Here is a 14,942-nt window from a genome sequence, read left to right as displayed (position 1 = left end):
AATGCGTTCTCAGGCTGCACGGGAAACTGGGTCAAGAATAGGTTGAAGGGAAAATACCACGAATCCCGACAACTTTCGGTATTTGCTCACCGTTTGAATTATCGATTGTATATTCAGGTAATAATTTTATTGGGACAATTCTAAGTAGCAAGCGATCGAAACGAATCGAAGGTAATAATTATTTCGAATGAAAGTTAACAAGCAGATCAATTTCTTTTTTAATTAACGTATAAATAAGTAAGAAATTGAAACGACAACGATGAATAGAAAACGGGTAATACTTTACAATTTGGCCTATATCTTCGAGCTTTTTCGAGCTTCAATACGCTGGAAAAGATTATTTGAAGAGATAAAATATCGCTTTAAAAAGTGTCGCAAACGATATAATTTCATGTTGAAACGAAAGCTAAGCTAAAACCAACTATTATTTCCAACTATTATTACGATCTTAAATAAACGACACTTACGATCGTTCGCGACATTTTTTAAAACGATATTTTGTCTTTTTAAGTAGCCCTTTTCAATGTATCGAAGTTTCAACCAAACCGATCAAATTATAAAACGTCACGAAAAGTTTATCCGTGCAACGTCCAGTACCGAATCGAAACACATGTGAAAACGATCAATGAGAATAAGTTTATCGATGTATCGATTCAAAGGTCTTCCCACGTCCATCGCGTTGACGTGTTTTTCGGCTGTTACTACTTTCGCTCTTCCTTTCGAAAATAACCTTCTTAAATAAAGAAGAGGGTTTCTCAAATAGGAAAGAAACGATTGAACGAATTACGAATATCATCCCATAACTTCGTAAAACGCTAATGATCGATCGTATGATTTTCTTCGAGTTCGTAAATAACTTTTCTCGTCACTGGCTCTCGTAAATCTCGTTTTTTCTTCTCTTCCTACGTAACTATTCGCATCCGTAACGTAGCAATTACTGGATGTTAGTCGCGTGTTATTAGAATCAATATTTTTGTTCTGTCAGACAGTCGCAGTGCGATAGAAAGACACTCTGTAATCTCTTGTTACGCTTAAAATGACACTGGATTTATATAACGAAAAGAAATCGTTGACGGGAAAGATCAGAATGTTGTCACTTTACGTTCGATAACTCCAATACGTTTAAATTAATTCGAAAAGATCGCAAATGAGAAACTGCAGAAATGCCCGATGATTTAAACGATGTAAATTAGTAAATACACCGAGTGTAAATTCATACCGAGTTCTAATGATCGAAAGCCATCAATCACGTGACGTAACAAGTAGCGTACAATTAAATTCCCATTAAGTACTCCGTTCGTGGCAATTATTAGCTTCTGTTTCTGCCAACAAGAAGAAAAATGATGTACGTATCATCGATCTTAATTTCTTTTCTCGTAGCCACGCGTAACGAGTTCGTTAATAAGGTGTTAAAGCTTGTTTCTTTGACAAAAAGTGACATTGCGAACCTTGCACTTTTCGATCGTAATTTTTCGCCAAGTGCCAAAAATAACACGCAACGAATGGAAAACTTTTCGAACGCACGATCGATACAAGCTCGAAATCGAGCGAATTTTTAGCGAATTAGGGTGTTTCCTACTTCCTTCGTGTTCCTGCTTGAGAAACTCGTGTTTCCGATGGTTTGGGATGGCTCTCGTCAGATGCATTCTTTAGTTACGCGACGTTTCTTTTCTTCGGAGTGACTTTGATCGAAGAAATCAGAATTCTTCGTTGCGTATTAAAATTCTCTCTCGTGCTCGTTATCCGCGATAGTTTAGCTTCAACAGCTTTTCAAGCACATCGTATACTTACTTTTCTTTTTGTCGTGCTCTTCGTATCTCCTTAACGTCACACAACGTATCTGCTAACGAAATACGGATGGAAAGGAACAAAAGCACGCGGTAGTACGAAAATGTCCGTCACTTAGTCGAAAATAACTCTGCAAGTGCGAGCGCACCATCTATCACTTTACCATGCTCACTTAAAGCTTCATCGTGTACGCATCGCACGTGCTAATCAAGCGAGCTTAATTTAACCCGTAATCCATAACCGATTACGATCCGCGTAATAAGGCTGTCGTAATTAATATAGTCAAGTATCTCGAGAAACGTGTATTTTGTGTTATTTTTCGTTCGCGTAACACCCGATACCGACGTTCATTTGCTTCCGAATCGAAACTTTTATTAACACATTTACCGACGAACGTATTTTTTAAGCTGATTTTCCACTCGCGATAATTGAATTCTACGTTGAAACGAACAACGTAACGCGTAACTGAATTTACGGTATTGAGCTTTACAAAATAGAATATGTAACATAGTTTGAACACTTTGGTTGACGCATATTGCTGCAATTTCGTAAAAATGCGCCGAATTAAATATCGCGCAACATAAAAGTGACAGGAGCAATCTGTATCTTTAAAATTTTATTTCGTTTATCTATTACCGAACTATCGTGTTTCATCGCTGTGCATATCATTTGCAATTGCGTATACCTACGTAGAGCTGGTCGAAGCAAGAATAAGGCTAACGCTAAAACTTTTAATTCGATCACATCCTATCGTTTGCCGTAGGATCGTGAAAATACGCGCGATCGAAATTTCTAATACACGAAGCGATCGCCGGAATGAACCGAGAATTCTTAACAAACGTTACCGTTAAAACGATATACTTCCTGTTGTGTATTCGTTTATGGATCCGACTCTCTCGATTTCTAAACCATATATGGGTAATTTGAACTTTTTAAAACGTTCGAAAATCGTACAAAACCTGCCAAATTTTTCGCCGACAAAATTCCACTAACAAACTTTTTATCGACAACGCTCATCGACGATCCTACTTGTTCGCAAAATCCAGGAACCAATCTTCCAACATCCATCGTAAGAATCATCGAAGAAAACCGAATTCGCTTGGATGTAGCGAGAGAACCGAGGCGAAATCGGTCGTTAAATTAGCAAAGGAATAAGAGACGAAGAAAAGCTGGTATTACCGTCTCCTATTAATTCGACGATTAGCTGTCGCGAGGGCAGCAGTCAAACAAGAAAGAGTAGACTAATTCCAGGTTATCTTCGTCCATTCTTCGTCCCAACTCCGCTTCTTCTTCCGTTCTCGTACACTCTGCTTCCTTGTTCTTCCGTCTCTTCGTTCTCTCCGGCCTTTCACGATCAGGTTAATTAACTCGATTATCGTTTTCTTTCTTTCTTCCGTTACAGGTGCGCACCTTGTTCGTGAGCGGCTTGCCGATGGACGCCAAGCCGAGGGAGCTATATCTGCTCTTCAGAGCATACGAGGTGAGTCTTCGTTATTTTACAAGTTAACCTGACCGGCCACCGTATGACCAGGGTATGACCTAACGTTTTTGAAACTAGTATTACTTTTTTACTAATGCTCCTCCGAGCATACGACGCGAGTCTTGATTATTTTACGAGTTAACTTAACTCGCGACCCGTAATTGGGGCATGACCCAACGTTGAAGCTAATCTAACGTTTTTCGAAGTAATCCTACCTTTTTACTAATGCTCCTCGGGGCGGATCAGACGAGTCTTGATTATTTTACAAATTAACCTAATCGGTGAAAGTATACGAAGTACTAGTCTTTTACTAACGCTCTTCGGAGCATACGGGCTGAATTTTTTTATTATTTTACGAGTTAAATTAACTGGCCGCTGTGTGATCGAGCTATCACCTCGTACTAAAATTAACCTAACACTTGTGAAACTGGTATTGATTTTTCACTAAACGTGTCTATTTTCAGTATCGTTCTTCCTTTCCCTCTTTTTCCTCTTTCTTCTTTCTTTTTTGTTACATACTATAGTCTTTCGCTCTAACGAAGGTTCCGTTCGATTCAAACGTGGACTTTAAAATATAAAAGCGATTCAACGTTACCAATTCTTCGGTATATTATTTATACTTTATCGTTCGAACGCGCGTTCATCGTTGCGCGATTCAAGAAATAATTTACGTTTAGTTGTAATTTGAGAAAATTTTGCTTTGAAGAAAAAAGAGCGGAGTATTCCTGTCGAGTTGTTCTGTCAAGTTTATAAATTTTTTATATTGTTTATCGGAATTAACGCGAATAGGTATTATGCGCTGCACGACGAGAAAAGATATCGATGGAATCGCTTGAAATATGACGAGTAATTTACTTTGCTTAAATCCAAGTGTCGAAGAACGAGAAGCGTGTTACGTTTTAAAGTTCCAAAATCACTCTGATCGACGATCGCGTTCCATCGTTCGTCGTTCAATTCGTTTCAACTTTCGCCGATCGATGATAATCTCGAAATCGTAAAATTTAGAAAATTAGGAAATCATAAAATCTGGAGAATTAGAAAATCACAAGGTCATAAAATGTAGAAAATCAGAAAATTGCGAGATCGTAAGATCTAGAAAATTACAAAATTACAAAATTACAAAATCGAATTTAGAAAATTACGAAACCGTATAATTTATTCTCGCGCGAATTTCGCGCCAACGATATAAAGAGAAAAAACGTCTACTCCAGGATTTTTCAAAGTTCCAGATATATAGCTGGAGAAGTAACGACGTTGACCGCGGTTTTTACCCAGAAATCGGAGTAGATATCGCGCCGGAGAATCCGTACGAATCGTTAAAGAGACACGATAAGGGTCGAAGAACGGAGTACATTTCACGTAACTTTCCCTCTTCCAATCGTGAGTTTTCGGATAAACGGGTTATTCGGCATTCGATTACGCGATTTCATCATCTCCTTCGTCGTAACACTCTCCAACTTACTTCTCTAGGGAGAGGCAGGTGATTCGACTTGCCTAAGCTTAAACTCGATCGAAATTTGTCGCAGGTGTCGGTTAATCAACTTTGGGTCGACTTAAGTAAACGCCGACTAATAGATTCGTGTGCTTACATGTAACGAACGTGGAATATTTATTCCCTTTGTCGCTTCCTCTGCCTTTCTTTCCTCGCAGTCTGCTGTTCTTTATACGTGTTCTTTCCAATTTCTCATTCAACTGATAAATAAATAACGATAGTTGTACATGCACTGCAAAACACGTAGGATGCTCCTTCCTCGTTGATTTATTCATCTGTCGTAATTTATTAACGTTTAGATTATTGATTAGATTATTAAATTACTTGACACTTTGAATTTTAAAAAGGAATACAAAGTATTCCTTATTTTATTTCTTTATTTACTCATTTGTCAATTTTTAAATAATTATCCAATTATTGTGACTAATAGCTGTCGTTTTACTTTCTCGGTTATGTATCTACCTTTTGATTAATTTATCGTTGATCTGTTAATGAAACTAATAGCTCCGCTTGTTTAAAGTAAGAACGAGACGAATTTCGAATAAGTTTCAATAAATGATCATATCTTGCTCGAAAAAAATATCGTATTTGTAATTCGTTAGGATTTATACGTAATAGAGCTAATTTAAAACTAAGTACATATAAATGTAATCGGCAGTTTGCGTAAGCTCTGCGCGAAAATTCTGTTACGTGTTAGTTCGGTTGAAGAGTATCGGACGATACTTGGGTGAAATAGCATCATCGTTAATATAAACCATCTTTAACTCGTTTGAGAGAGAGAGAGAGAGATTGCATTAAATTAAATTTAAGAGACAATTTGCAAATGTAAACGATCTTTTAATTGAATTGTATCTTGCAGTTGCGTTAAAAATTATCACTGGGATTTCCTTTATATCGCTATCAAAGCAATTTAGTTTTGTTCAGTATGAAGGATTAATTTGCTTCAAACGAGTAGTATTGGATAATATCGATCCAATGGCACTTGTAGAACTATCGCTTAAACGAGAGCTACTTGTACAACAGCTGAACATATTTCGTATAACTTTATACGCGAAAATTAATTCTTTTTATAGACGAGATGAAATCGACTGCTCGACGATCCTTCTTTGATCAGACGTCAATTATTTCGTACGTTATTTAGAAGGTCGTTACTTAATTTTAGAACATTGATTTCTAATATAAATTATAGTTTCCTATATTCGACGAATTATTGTTCCAAACGTCTTTCGTATTCGCTTTTCATGTCGAATCAGACTCTACGAAAAGGGATTCGTCGATTATCTTAATTATCCTATCGACAGACAATCTGCGACAAATTCAAATTCCATTTGAATTTTAAATTATCTCGAAATTCCATATTCAGTTCATTCTTTGTCTACGAGACTTTTCGATTCTTGTAATTATGCAAAGTATTTAAAAAAAAAAGGCTCATTCCTATCAAAGTCCGAGGAGAAATCAGCTTTCACGAGTTAGAATTCAAGAATATACCTTGCTGCCAAAACCTAGTAAGGAGTGATGTAAGATATAGTAGGAGAAATATATTATTATTAAAACGAAAAAAAATTAATTTTTCTACCTGCCGAAGCTTCGCGTTATTGTCCAAAATCTCGAATAAATCGACTTCGTGTTAGCAAATATTTCAAATTTAATATATCCGAAATGCGATAACCCGATGACAAATTTTCATGCGAATTTCTCTTTTTATACGTAGGAGGGAAAATGCTGAACTCGGACGGAGATTCGTTTTATTTATTAATCGTTATAACGAGTACTTTGATTTAGTTATTTCGCATATTTTTATACGTCATGCGCGTTCGATGCAATTTTACATCTCTAAATTAAATATAATAAATACATAAAAATTCGCAGCGCGATAACAACATTTTCGGTATCGCGTGAAGAGGAAATTACGTCTGGCGTAATATCTTTTCTGAAACGTTGAAAGTCAACACCGCGGATCGAAAGGACACGATGGATTTGCGAGGAAAATCTTGGAACAGAGAGGCAGAGCAATTCTATCGGCGATTCTCTCTTTTTTTTATCGTTAAAATTGTCACGGCCATTGGGATATTCTCGTCTGCGGCTGACACGCCGTTATCCTCCTCCACTGTCACAGAATTCTGCCTCCACGCTCTGACAGCCGACAGCAACCATCCACATTTTCATTGTCCTATTTTGACCGTTATCGTTGGCTTTCTCTCTATCGATCGAATTAATCCAGCCTAATTTAGCTGCAATTTATTAATATTTGATTAATAACCGAAACATCGAGGGATCGATAGTACGAGTACAAGTGAAATACGATGACAATGACGATGATATATTTGGTTTATCCCGACCGATGTTTGCGATATTTTCCAGAATTGCGGATAGAAATTAAATATCGCGTATGACAAGTGGTTTGTTCTGACCAATATTCGACTAATATTTGATGTTTTAATACGGTACCGTCGTAATAGTGTTGATTGCGAATAATTGATGTTTCGATAGAGACTAAAGATAACAGTATACGTGTATGGAAATGAAATGTTTGTTCGACGATAATACTTCGATTACGTCGATTAATCACGAGTTGATATATAATATTTTATAGGATATACGTTAAAGAGGAGTTCGCGATAATACGTAATGTTATTTAATTTGTTGGAATATTCGATGCTATAGAAAATTAGGGGCCATATTGTACGTTAAATTTAGATATAACGACGATGATACGTTAATTACGTCTATTAGCGTTGAATTAATGATTAATATTTCGTATCATAGGCATAAAAGAGAAATTTCGGAGATAAAGCGTAGAGATAAAGCGTAATAATACTTAATTAGGAATATTTGATTCTCTAGGAAATTAGATATAATACTGTCGGTGTATGGAACTTAAATACAATAACGACGTTTCAATTACGTTCAGTCGTATTAAATTAATAAGAACGATCGATATCAAGCATTAAAAACCGTTTGCCGTACGCGTACATTACAAATCTGGGATTCGAAATACGATAGATACGAGGTAATTATCAATTAGAGCAGCTCGAAAAACAATTTCCTCGAATGTGATAGAAGCGTTTTTAAAAGTATCGTAATTTATTTAAATTATATGTTAGATAAAAATTATATTTTCTCTGATATTTGCTTGGTTAAAGCGATACGATAATATAACTGCAGCAGTGATAAGGGAACGAAAAACGGACAATGAGAATGATAAGAGGGAGAAGTATAATATTTGATCGCAGCGCTGATCGGACGTTTGCCATTTGATTAAATTAACTAATTAAATCGCGAGCGTGTTAACTGAACGTGAATTAATTAATCTGCTCGTAGATTGGCAATAGCGAAAATTAAAAATGAGCGACATTTATCTTGCATATTGCGTCCGATTTAAATAATAATGGCTACGAGCAATTAAAGTAATATTACGTTATATCAAATAACCTACTTATAGACTCGTACAACGTACGATACAAGAAACACGATCGATATACGACAGTCCGTGATATCGATATCGTTTCTTTTTTAAATTAATCAAGCAATCTTTCAGCTCTCTGGATCTACGTTTTACATAATTCATTTCGTTAACAATGGTACAAGATTTAACGAAATCTACATAATTTACCACATTACGCTCTCAGAGGATTTGCTTTGTTAATAAATAATAGACTTAGCGTTACAGTTAACTTCATTCAGAGTGAACAGTAGAACACTCCTATTGTATTATATTATATATCGGAATACTACTCGAATCTAACAACTTGAAACTTTAATTTTCTTCCCTTCTATATAAATTTGATTAACATTGATTAACTTTTACTAATTTTTACCTTCATTTATATTCATCGTTAGAATGATATCCTATCGCATTGTACGTAAACTCGTAGTATCACCTCATATATATGCTTCGTTTACTAACTTTTTCCAGCTATTCTGATCTCAGAATTTTTTTTTAGCAAAAGTAATATAATACGCAAAACCCTTTCATCTTTCTAAACTACGTCGCATTATAATATAATAGTACATTTCGTTGTAATCAATTCACAATCAAATAACAAATAGGAAATTTGTATGATAATAAATTAATAGATAAAAATCCTCTTCGCGCGACGTTCTCTCACATAATCGCCACGCTTCGTCACATTTTGCACGATACATTTCACTAGCAAGTAACGTTCGAAACTCCAAACAAAGACTCTCCTGTACCAGTAAGTAGGTACGTTATATCCTTAATACTCCTTTACATAATTTCTACGCTTGATCATGTTGTAATGGTTTCTGCATAAATCTATTTCGCTATTAAATAACAGATAATACATTTGCATAATACGTAGCAGATAAAAGTTCTTGCGCATACAGTGGCAAATGAAAGTTCAAAGAGTAAAACGGAAAAAAGGCGCTGTAATTTTGCGAAACTGAATTTCTAGTTAACGGAAGACTCGAATGACATAACGTGCTCGCGCGTCCTGAAACGCGGAGCGTTTAGCGCAGAAAAAATGTATCTGTAATACAAATTTTACTTATGCTCGTACAGGCTGGCCGAAAAAACCGCTAAATATTTATCGCCAGTTATAATAAACGTTCGAAATTTCCTCTTTCTGATAGAAGGCAGGCTTTCGTTCGCCGAATTCCTTCGAAGACTCCTGCTCTTGTAGAAACATCGGTAAATGCATTTGTGTCTGTACCGCGATTCTATATAAAAATTCTATTAAGATCGACTTTCTCGGAAGTATTCTTTAAACGCTTATAGCTCTTCGATAAAGCACTTTGGGACATAAGTTTGTACGAAGTCTTCTTAGCTACTCGACTAGGGCTTGTAATCCCGCGGGACTCGTTATTTTCAATCCCGCGAGATCCCGCAGAGAAGATATATTTAATAAGGAAACAAATTTTCTCTAATTTAGGATAATCATTCTTAACGATGAAAATCAAAATCAACCGAACAGAAACGAAATCTAGATGTAAATTCGATCGAAAGCAGCTTCTTTTTTAGAAACCGTATTACGATTGAAAGACTTACTATGTCCAAACGAGACGTCAGGTTGCCGACGATATATTTTATTTAAAAATCACGAACGAAATACACGTAGATTTGCAAACGTAAAACGGAAGAGATTTTGTTACACGTTTCTTATGTAAACATTTTGTCACTTCGATGAAATTCGTTATTTTCAAGTACTGAAACCTTTCAGCCTCTCGTAAATTAGCAAATTTTCATATCAATAATTTTTAACAACGACGATCATCATTATCAATGATAATTTTATATCGAATATTCGAATTACGAAGCAAAATATTACCTGGGATTATTGCACGTTTCGTCGTGCGCGTCGTCGTCGTTCGTACAGTTTTAGTTAGACGCACAGACCAGTAACATCGTACGGGATCCCGCAATTCCAATTTAACATAATGCGGGACCAAGAAATGGCGCGGGACTGTGGGATCCCGCTTTTTGGGATTCCAACCCCTACGTTCGGCCTCGTTAACACGTACTACCTATAAGTTTTGTCCCGACCTTTCCTGTTCCAGCCTGTATACACAAGTATCGATTTAAAACTTTCTTTCGTCCGTCGTTGTAACCCGTAAGCTTCGTCCCGTTTCGCACGATCCATTTCACTGCCGACTAACGTTCGAAACTTTCAATAAAAACCTCTGGTTCGCAAAGCCGCGGGTAAAAGAAAAAGAAAAAGCAAAAGGACAGGAAACAACTTTCGCAAGCACTCGAGCAGCACGAGGCAAACTGCAATTCGACGCCGCGTCGATTTTTCCCAGGCATCGATCGCGGCGAAGAAAACACTCCGCTGCGAATTCCCTTTTTCTCCAGAAAAATTTTGCACCGTCGACGAAAATCGTCGCGTCGTCGAATCCGCGTCCAACTTCTTCCGTCGAGATTCGCTCGAAGGAAACAAACGACACGAAAGTAACTCACGATCGAAGCTCACCGGGAACTCCTAGTCGGATTCATCGATGAAATAACGGCCACTTCAGCCGATTTCTCGAAAAATCTATCGCCCGCGATTCGTTATCGTCGTCCGCGACGGACTTTCTTTCTTTTCCTCGGTTCATCCTGCGACCAACGAGTTCTACGATGGTACAGCGAGGAGACAATATTTCGCGACCAAAATTACAAACATCTTTCGTATTCGTAACCCATTCGGAGATTATTTGCTTCAGAGATTATTTTTATTTATTATATTTCTTCGCGATAGTGTTATCGAATCGATCGTATTTCAAACATATCGATACGGTTATCGTAGTCAGCGTATAGATTTTATTTATACAAGGATGAAAAGATCGTGGCAAGCAAAAGGTGCGGATCTTACGAAACGGAATGTGAAAGACTGGGATATGTACCGAGGAGATGCAACAAAATAGGAAGAGCTGACGAAGATCCAAAGAGAATACTCGATGAATCCGGAGAAGAATATCCATGGATGGCAAAATTATCGAAGAAAAGATAATCACGAGTAACGAATCATGATAAAAAGACGAGGCAAGCAGGACGAATGTAATACATACATAGATGCCATCGATCACGAAAGACCGGCGATAAATAAAGCTACCATTCCATAAATCTTACTCGTTTGATACGCGCAGTTTTTTGGATAACGAATGATTAATCAAATATCAAGTCGCAAAAGAGTTCGAACCGATGCTCGTTGCTCGAATATCTTTCTGTGACATTAAATTTCGTCATTATCCGATTATTCGCTCGATACTGATAAAATACCCGGTGCATCTACTTGTTAAAGTCCGCACAGAGTTAAAAATTGTAGAAAGTTGCACTTGGAACTTACACGCTCTTGTTAACAACCGTGCAAGCTACCGTGTAAAAGAAATCCGACGTTTATATCATCTATAACCAGTTCTTTTTTTAATAAACCTTCTTAAAGTTTAAATCGTTACAAACTTTGCATCGTTTGTAATATACCGACTTATCTATATAACGATGTAATACAAAACCCGGTTTCCAATGATAAAATAATAATAGTAACGGCAGGGTAATAATTAAGTAAAGCTTGAAATCTCATGGCTCTGTTCTAGCGAGGCTATGTTCGATCGCAATATCGTACAAAAGAAAAAATATACGTGAACTTCGAAGCTTCGGAGGATCATCAGTTCATGGAGGAACAAATTCTTTTTCTTTTTTTTAATGCTAAGATTAAAAAAATTGGATTTTACCGCTTGCCAGACTGCCGTCGACCGCTTAGGTATTGGGATTCGAGTTCGAGATTCTCTGCTGCTTTATCGATCGGTGGTTTCTCCTTGACTGATAGCCCAGATCGATCGCGAAGGAAAGTTCGTGTAAGTGGTATTACCGAAAAGAAATTTTACGATATCGAGGTCGCCACGATGCACAAGTTACGGGCATCCTTCGGCTGCAATATGTTTCGCCGTTTCCTTCTCTCCTCCCCCGCCCCTCCATCTTCCGATGCTTTTATACAAATTAAAGGCTGTTACGAAACGATGGATCGCCGTTTTTCCGAGATGGCGTGATCGTTTGAATACGTTCCTCGGTATAGAATGTTAACATTCTATAACATTTGTGAGCCGCCCGAGAATCACGTCGATCGAATATATCAATCGAAATGCGGAGGAAAATTAAATTCACCACCATTATTTTTTAATGTTCGAGTGACAGAGGCTGGGCCAATTCTGACTTGTACAGATATTTCATGTTTATACTTTCGCAGCTATCACGCATTTATTTACGTATATTGTTCGTTATCTTATCGAGCCATATGGAATTTTCTTTTGTAAAATTTATCATCGTACGTACGCGCAAGGGTAAACAAATTTTTCGTTCGATCGTTCACCCTGTTAGAATAAAAACACGTTCTATGTTTGTGACAAATATGACGATTTATGACATGACGTGTCGTGATAAATAAATTAATGAAAATAAGCGTTTCTTTTGTTGAGACGTTGAACGTTGATTAAGTATATTATGTTTACTCTAGCGAACTATTTAATTTTACTCTATTTAATAACTTATCCAGGCATTTAACAAACCGTTTACCGTGAAAAACGTTACGCACGATGTAACTTTGTATAGCAATTTTCACGATAAATAGAAGAATGATAAAGTCACGATACAAATGATACTAACCGTTTCGAATTTTCGACATAAGTACAACAAATGGTTTATTAAAAATTCCAATAGATTACAATAAATCCGCCTACAACCGCTCGACAAGATACCATTACCACGAGGGTGCAAAATTTACCGTGCAAATATTATCACGAGGCTACAGTGTGTGCCGGTTAAAGGTTAAAGGTGACTCGCTTTCAAGGAATCGTGTCACCGGTACGCGACATCCAAGGAGGATATCCGTTGGAAAATTTAATATCGCCAATTAAACCTGGATCGATAGAAGATATTAAAATTCGACGCTTATTTATGGTTGAACTGATTCCAATATCGATGTACGGGCATTCAAAAGTTTGAAATAGCTGGTCTGTGTTTTTATTACATTATCGGCGTTTCTGAATTTCAATTAAGATTCGTTATTTTTTTTTTTGTCTTTAAACGTGCTTTTTTCGTTTGAAAAAGATTACAAAATTAATTAATCTTTAACAATAGAAACATCAATCGATATTTTGACGGATTTAAGCTCCTTTCTTCTCTAAAAGCTTGCGCATACTTGATGTTAACTTTCACTAGAATTAAAATACGTTTGTATATTCTTACGCTACGTTAGTTGCATCATACCATTACAATTTTATAGTTATTTATGCAGGTAGTTGGTAATTTATGGTGCAACCGAGGCCGGAGGTGTTTAACGGTTCAGAATAAGACGAACCTTCGTTTTTGAGAAAATCGAATTTGGAAATTTGTAAGGCACGTGAAATCGATAAGATACGTGAATTTGAGCAATTGTCGATTGAACGGGCAATAAGATAAGTTTGAAACCGAAAAATAGAAATTTATCGTTTAAGGATTCCTTTTGGAGAAAACAAAACTTGAACACGTCGAGTCAAGAATGGGCGGTATACGCGTACCAGGTGAATTTTCAAATTCAATTTTCTCGAAAATGAGATTCCAGGCGAAAAGATTTGATTCTACGTTTCCGACTTACTTTCACACGCGGAATAATCTGTTATCGATTATTTTCCGCTCAGCTGAGAATCGAGGAAATTCACGCGTGCTTCGCAAAGTTTCAAACCCGATTTTCTCAAAAACGAAGTTTTCCTCGCCTCATTTTGTGATAAAACGACGAAACGATAATAACGAAATAAGCGAAACAAACACCGGTAACCGGTAGAAACCTTCCCGACCCCGTTTCTTCCCTGAATCGCATTTCATTCTTCGTGTAGCGTGTAAATCACACATTTGAACGGTATATTATATATTTATCACATAGCATATTAGGTATCTGAAAACGTTCGAGCCAGCGTTAAAGTGGCAGTAGCAATTTTGATTTTGCTGCTGATGGTAAAAGCGTTAAATATAAGTACACGTGTATTACAGTTAAGTAAGACAGTGAGTAGTCTGACTAGTTCAATCTACTATCTATTATTACTCACCTCGTACACTTATATATTGCAAGTTTATAACGCTTATAAATCAGTCTATCAATGACAGCGCATCAAACTAAATAAACTATTCTAAACTGGTTAAAGTATAAATAAACGTAGATTAGCAGTCGTTGATGATATATTAAACAGCCGTAAACACCGTGACAGGAAACCGTGCCGGTTTTAGGCTTTAAACGCTATAATTCCGTTCTACGATAAATTAAGATATCTCTTTTAGTAGCCATTTTATTCCGGATAGCGAAACGATGCCAAAGCCAAGTGCGCGTCATCGACCGTAATTTCGTTCGTTCGAACGCATTGCGCGTGCAATCGAGCGAACAATACCGATGTACAATAACAACGTTCTTATTCCTTCTGTACGATTCTAATTAATCATAAAAGTGATAATGCAACGTGAAATTTATGGATACAACGCGAGAGGTCTCGAGGGTGTTCATTTTATTTCTGCGATAAAACGGCGAAACCAAATAAACACCGGTAACCATTATTTCGTTTATCGAGGTACAAGGTTCGTAAATGCGGATGAGTTTTGTGACAACAAAGATTTATGAAGCCGGTACAACATCCAGTTTATGACTATAATTTTTAATTGGATTTATAAGAGCCTCGATTAAAAATCGAAATACGAATCGAAACACGAATTGGACTATAGAA

At 36.8% G+C, this 14,942-nt stretch overlaps 1 protein-coding gene across 6 annotated transcripts in view; it reads left to right on the top strand.

Moving 5' to 3' along the window:
- Positions 1–14,942, top strand: part of LOC126916743 (protein couch potato-like) — a 179,344-nt gene that overhangs the window by 81,953 nt on the left and 82,449 nt on the right. For all 6 annotated transcript variants that reach the window (XM_050722870.1, XM_050722862.1, XM_050722846.1 and 3 more), the window contains exon 2: positions 3,191–3,268. In XM_050722870.1, coding sequence (XP_050578827.1) covers positions 3,191–3,268 — 78 coding nt within the window. The remainder of the gene's footprint in view (positions 1–3,190; positions 3,269–14,942) is intronic.

The sequence above is a fragment of the Bombus affinis genome, chromosome 1 (genome assembly GCF_024516045.1).
Source record: "Bombus affinis isolate iyBomAffi1 chromosome 1, iyBomAffi1.2, whole genome shotgun sequence".
Lineage (NCBI taxonomy): Eukaryota > Metazoa > Arthropoda > Insecta > Hymenoptera > Apidae > Bombus > Bombus affinis.
The sequence above is the reverse complement of the archived record's forward strand: the minus strand, read 5'-3'. Positions and strand labels throughout refer to the sequence as shown.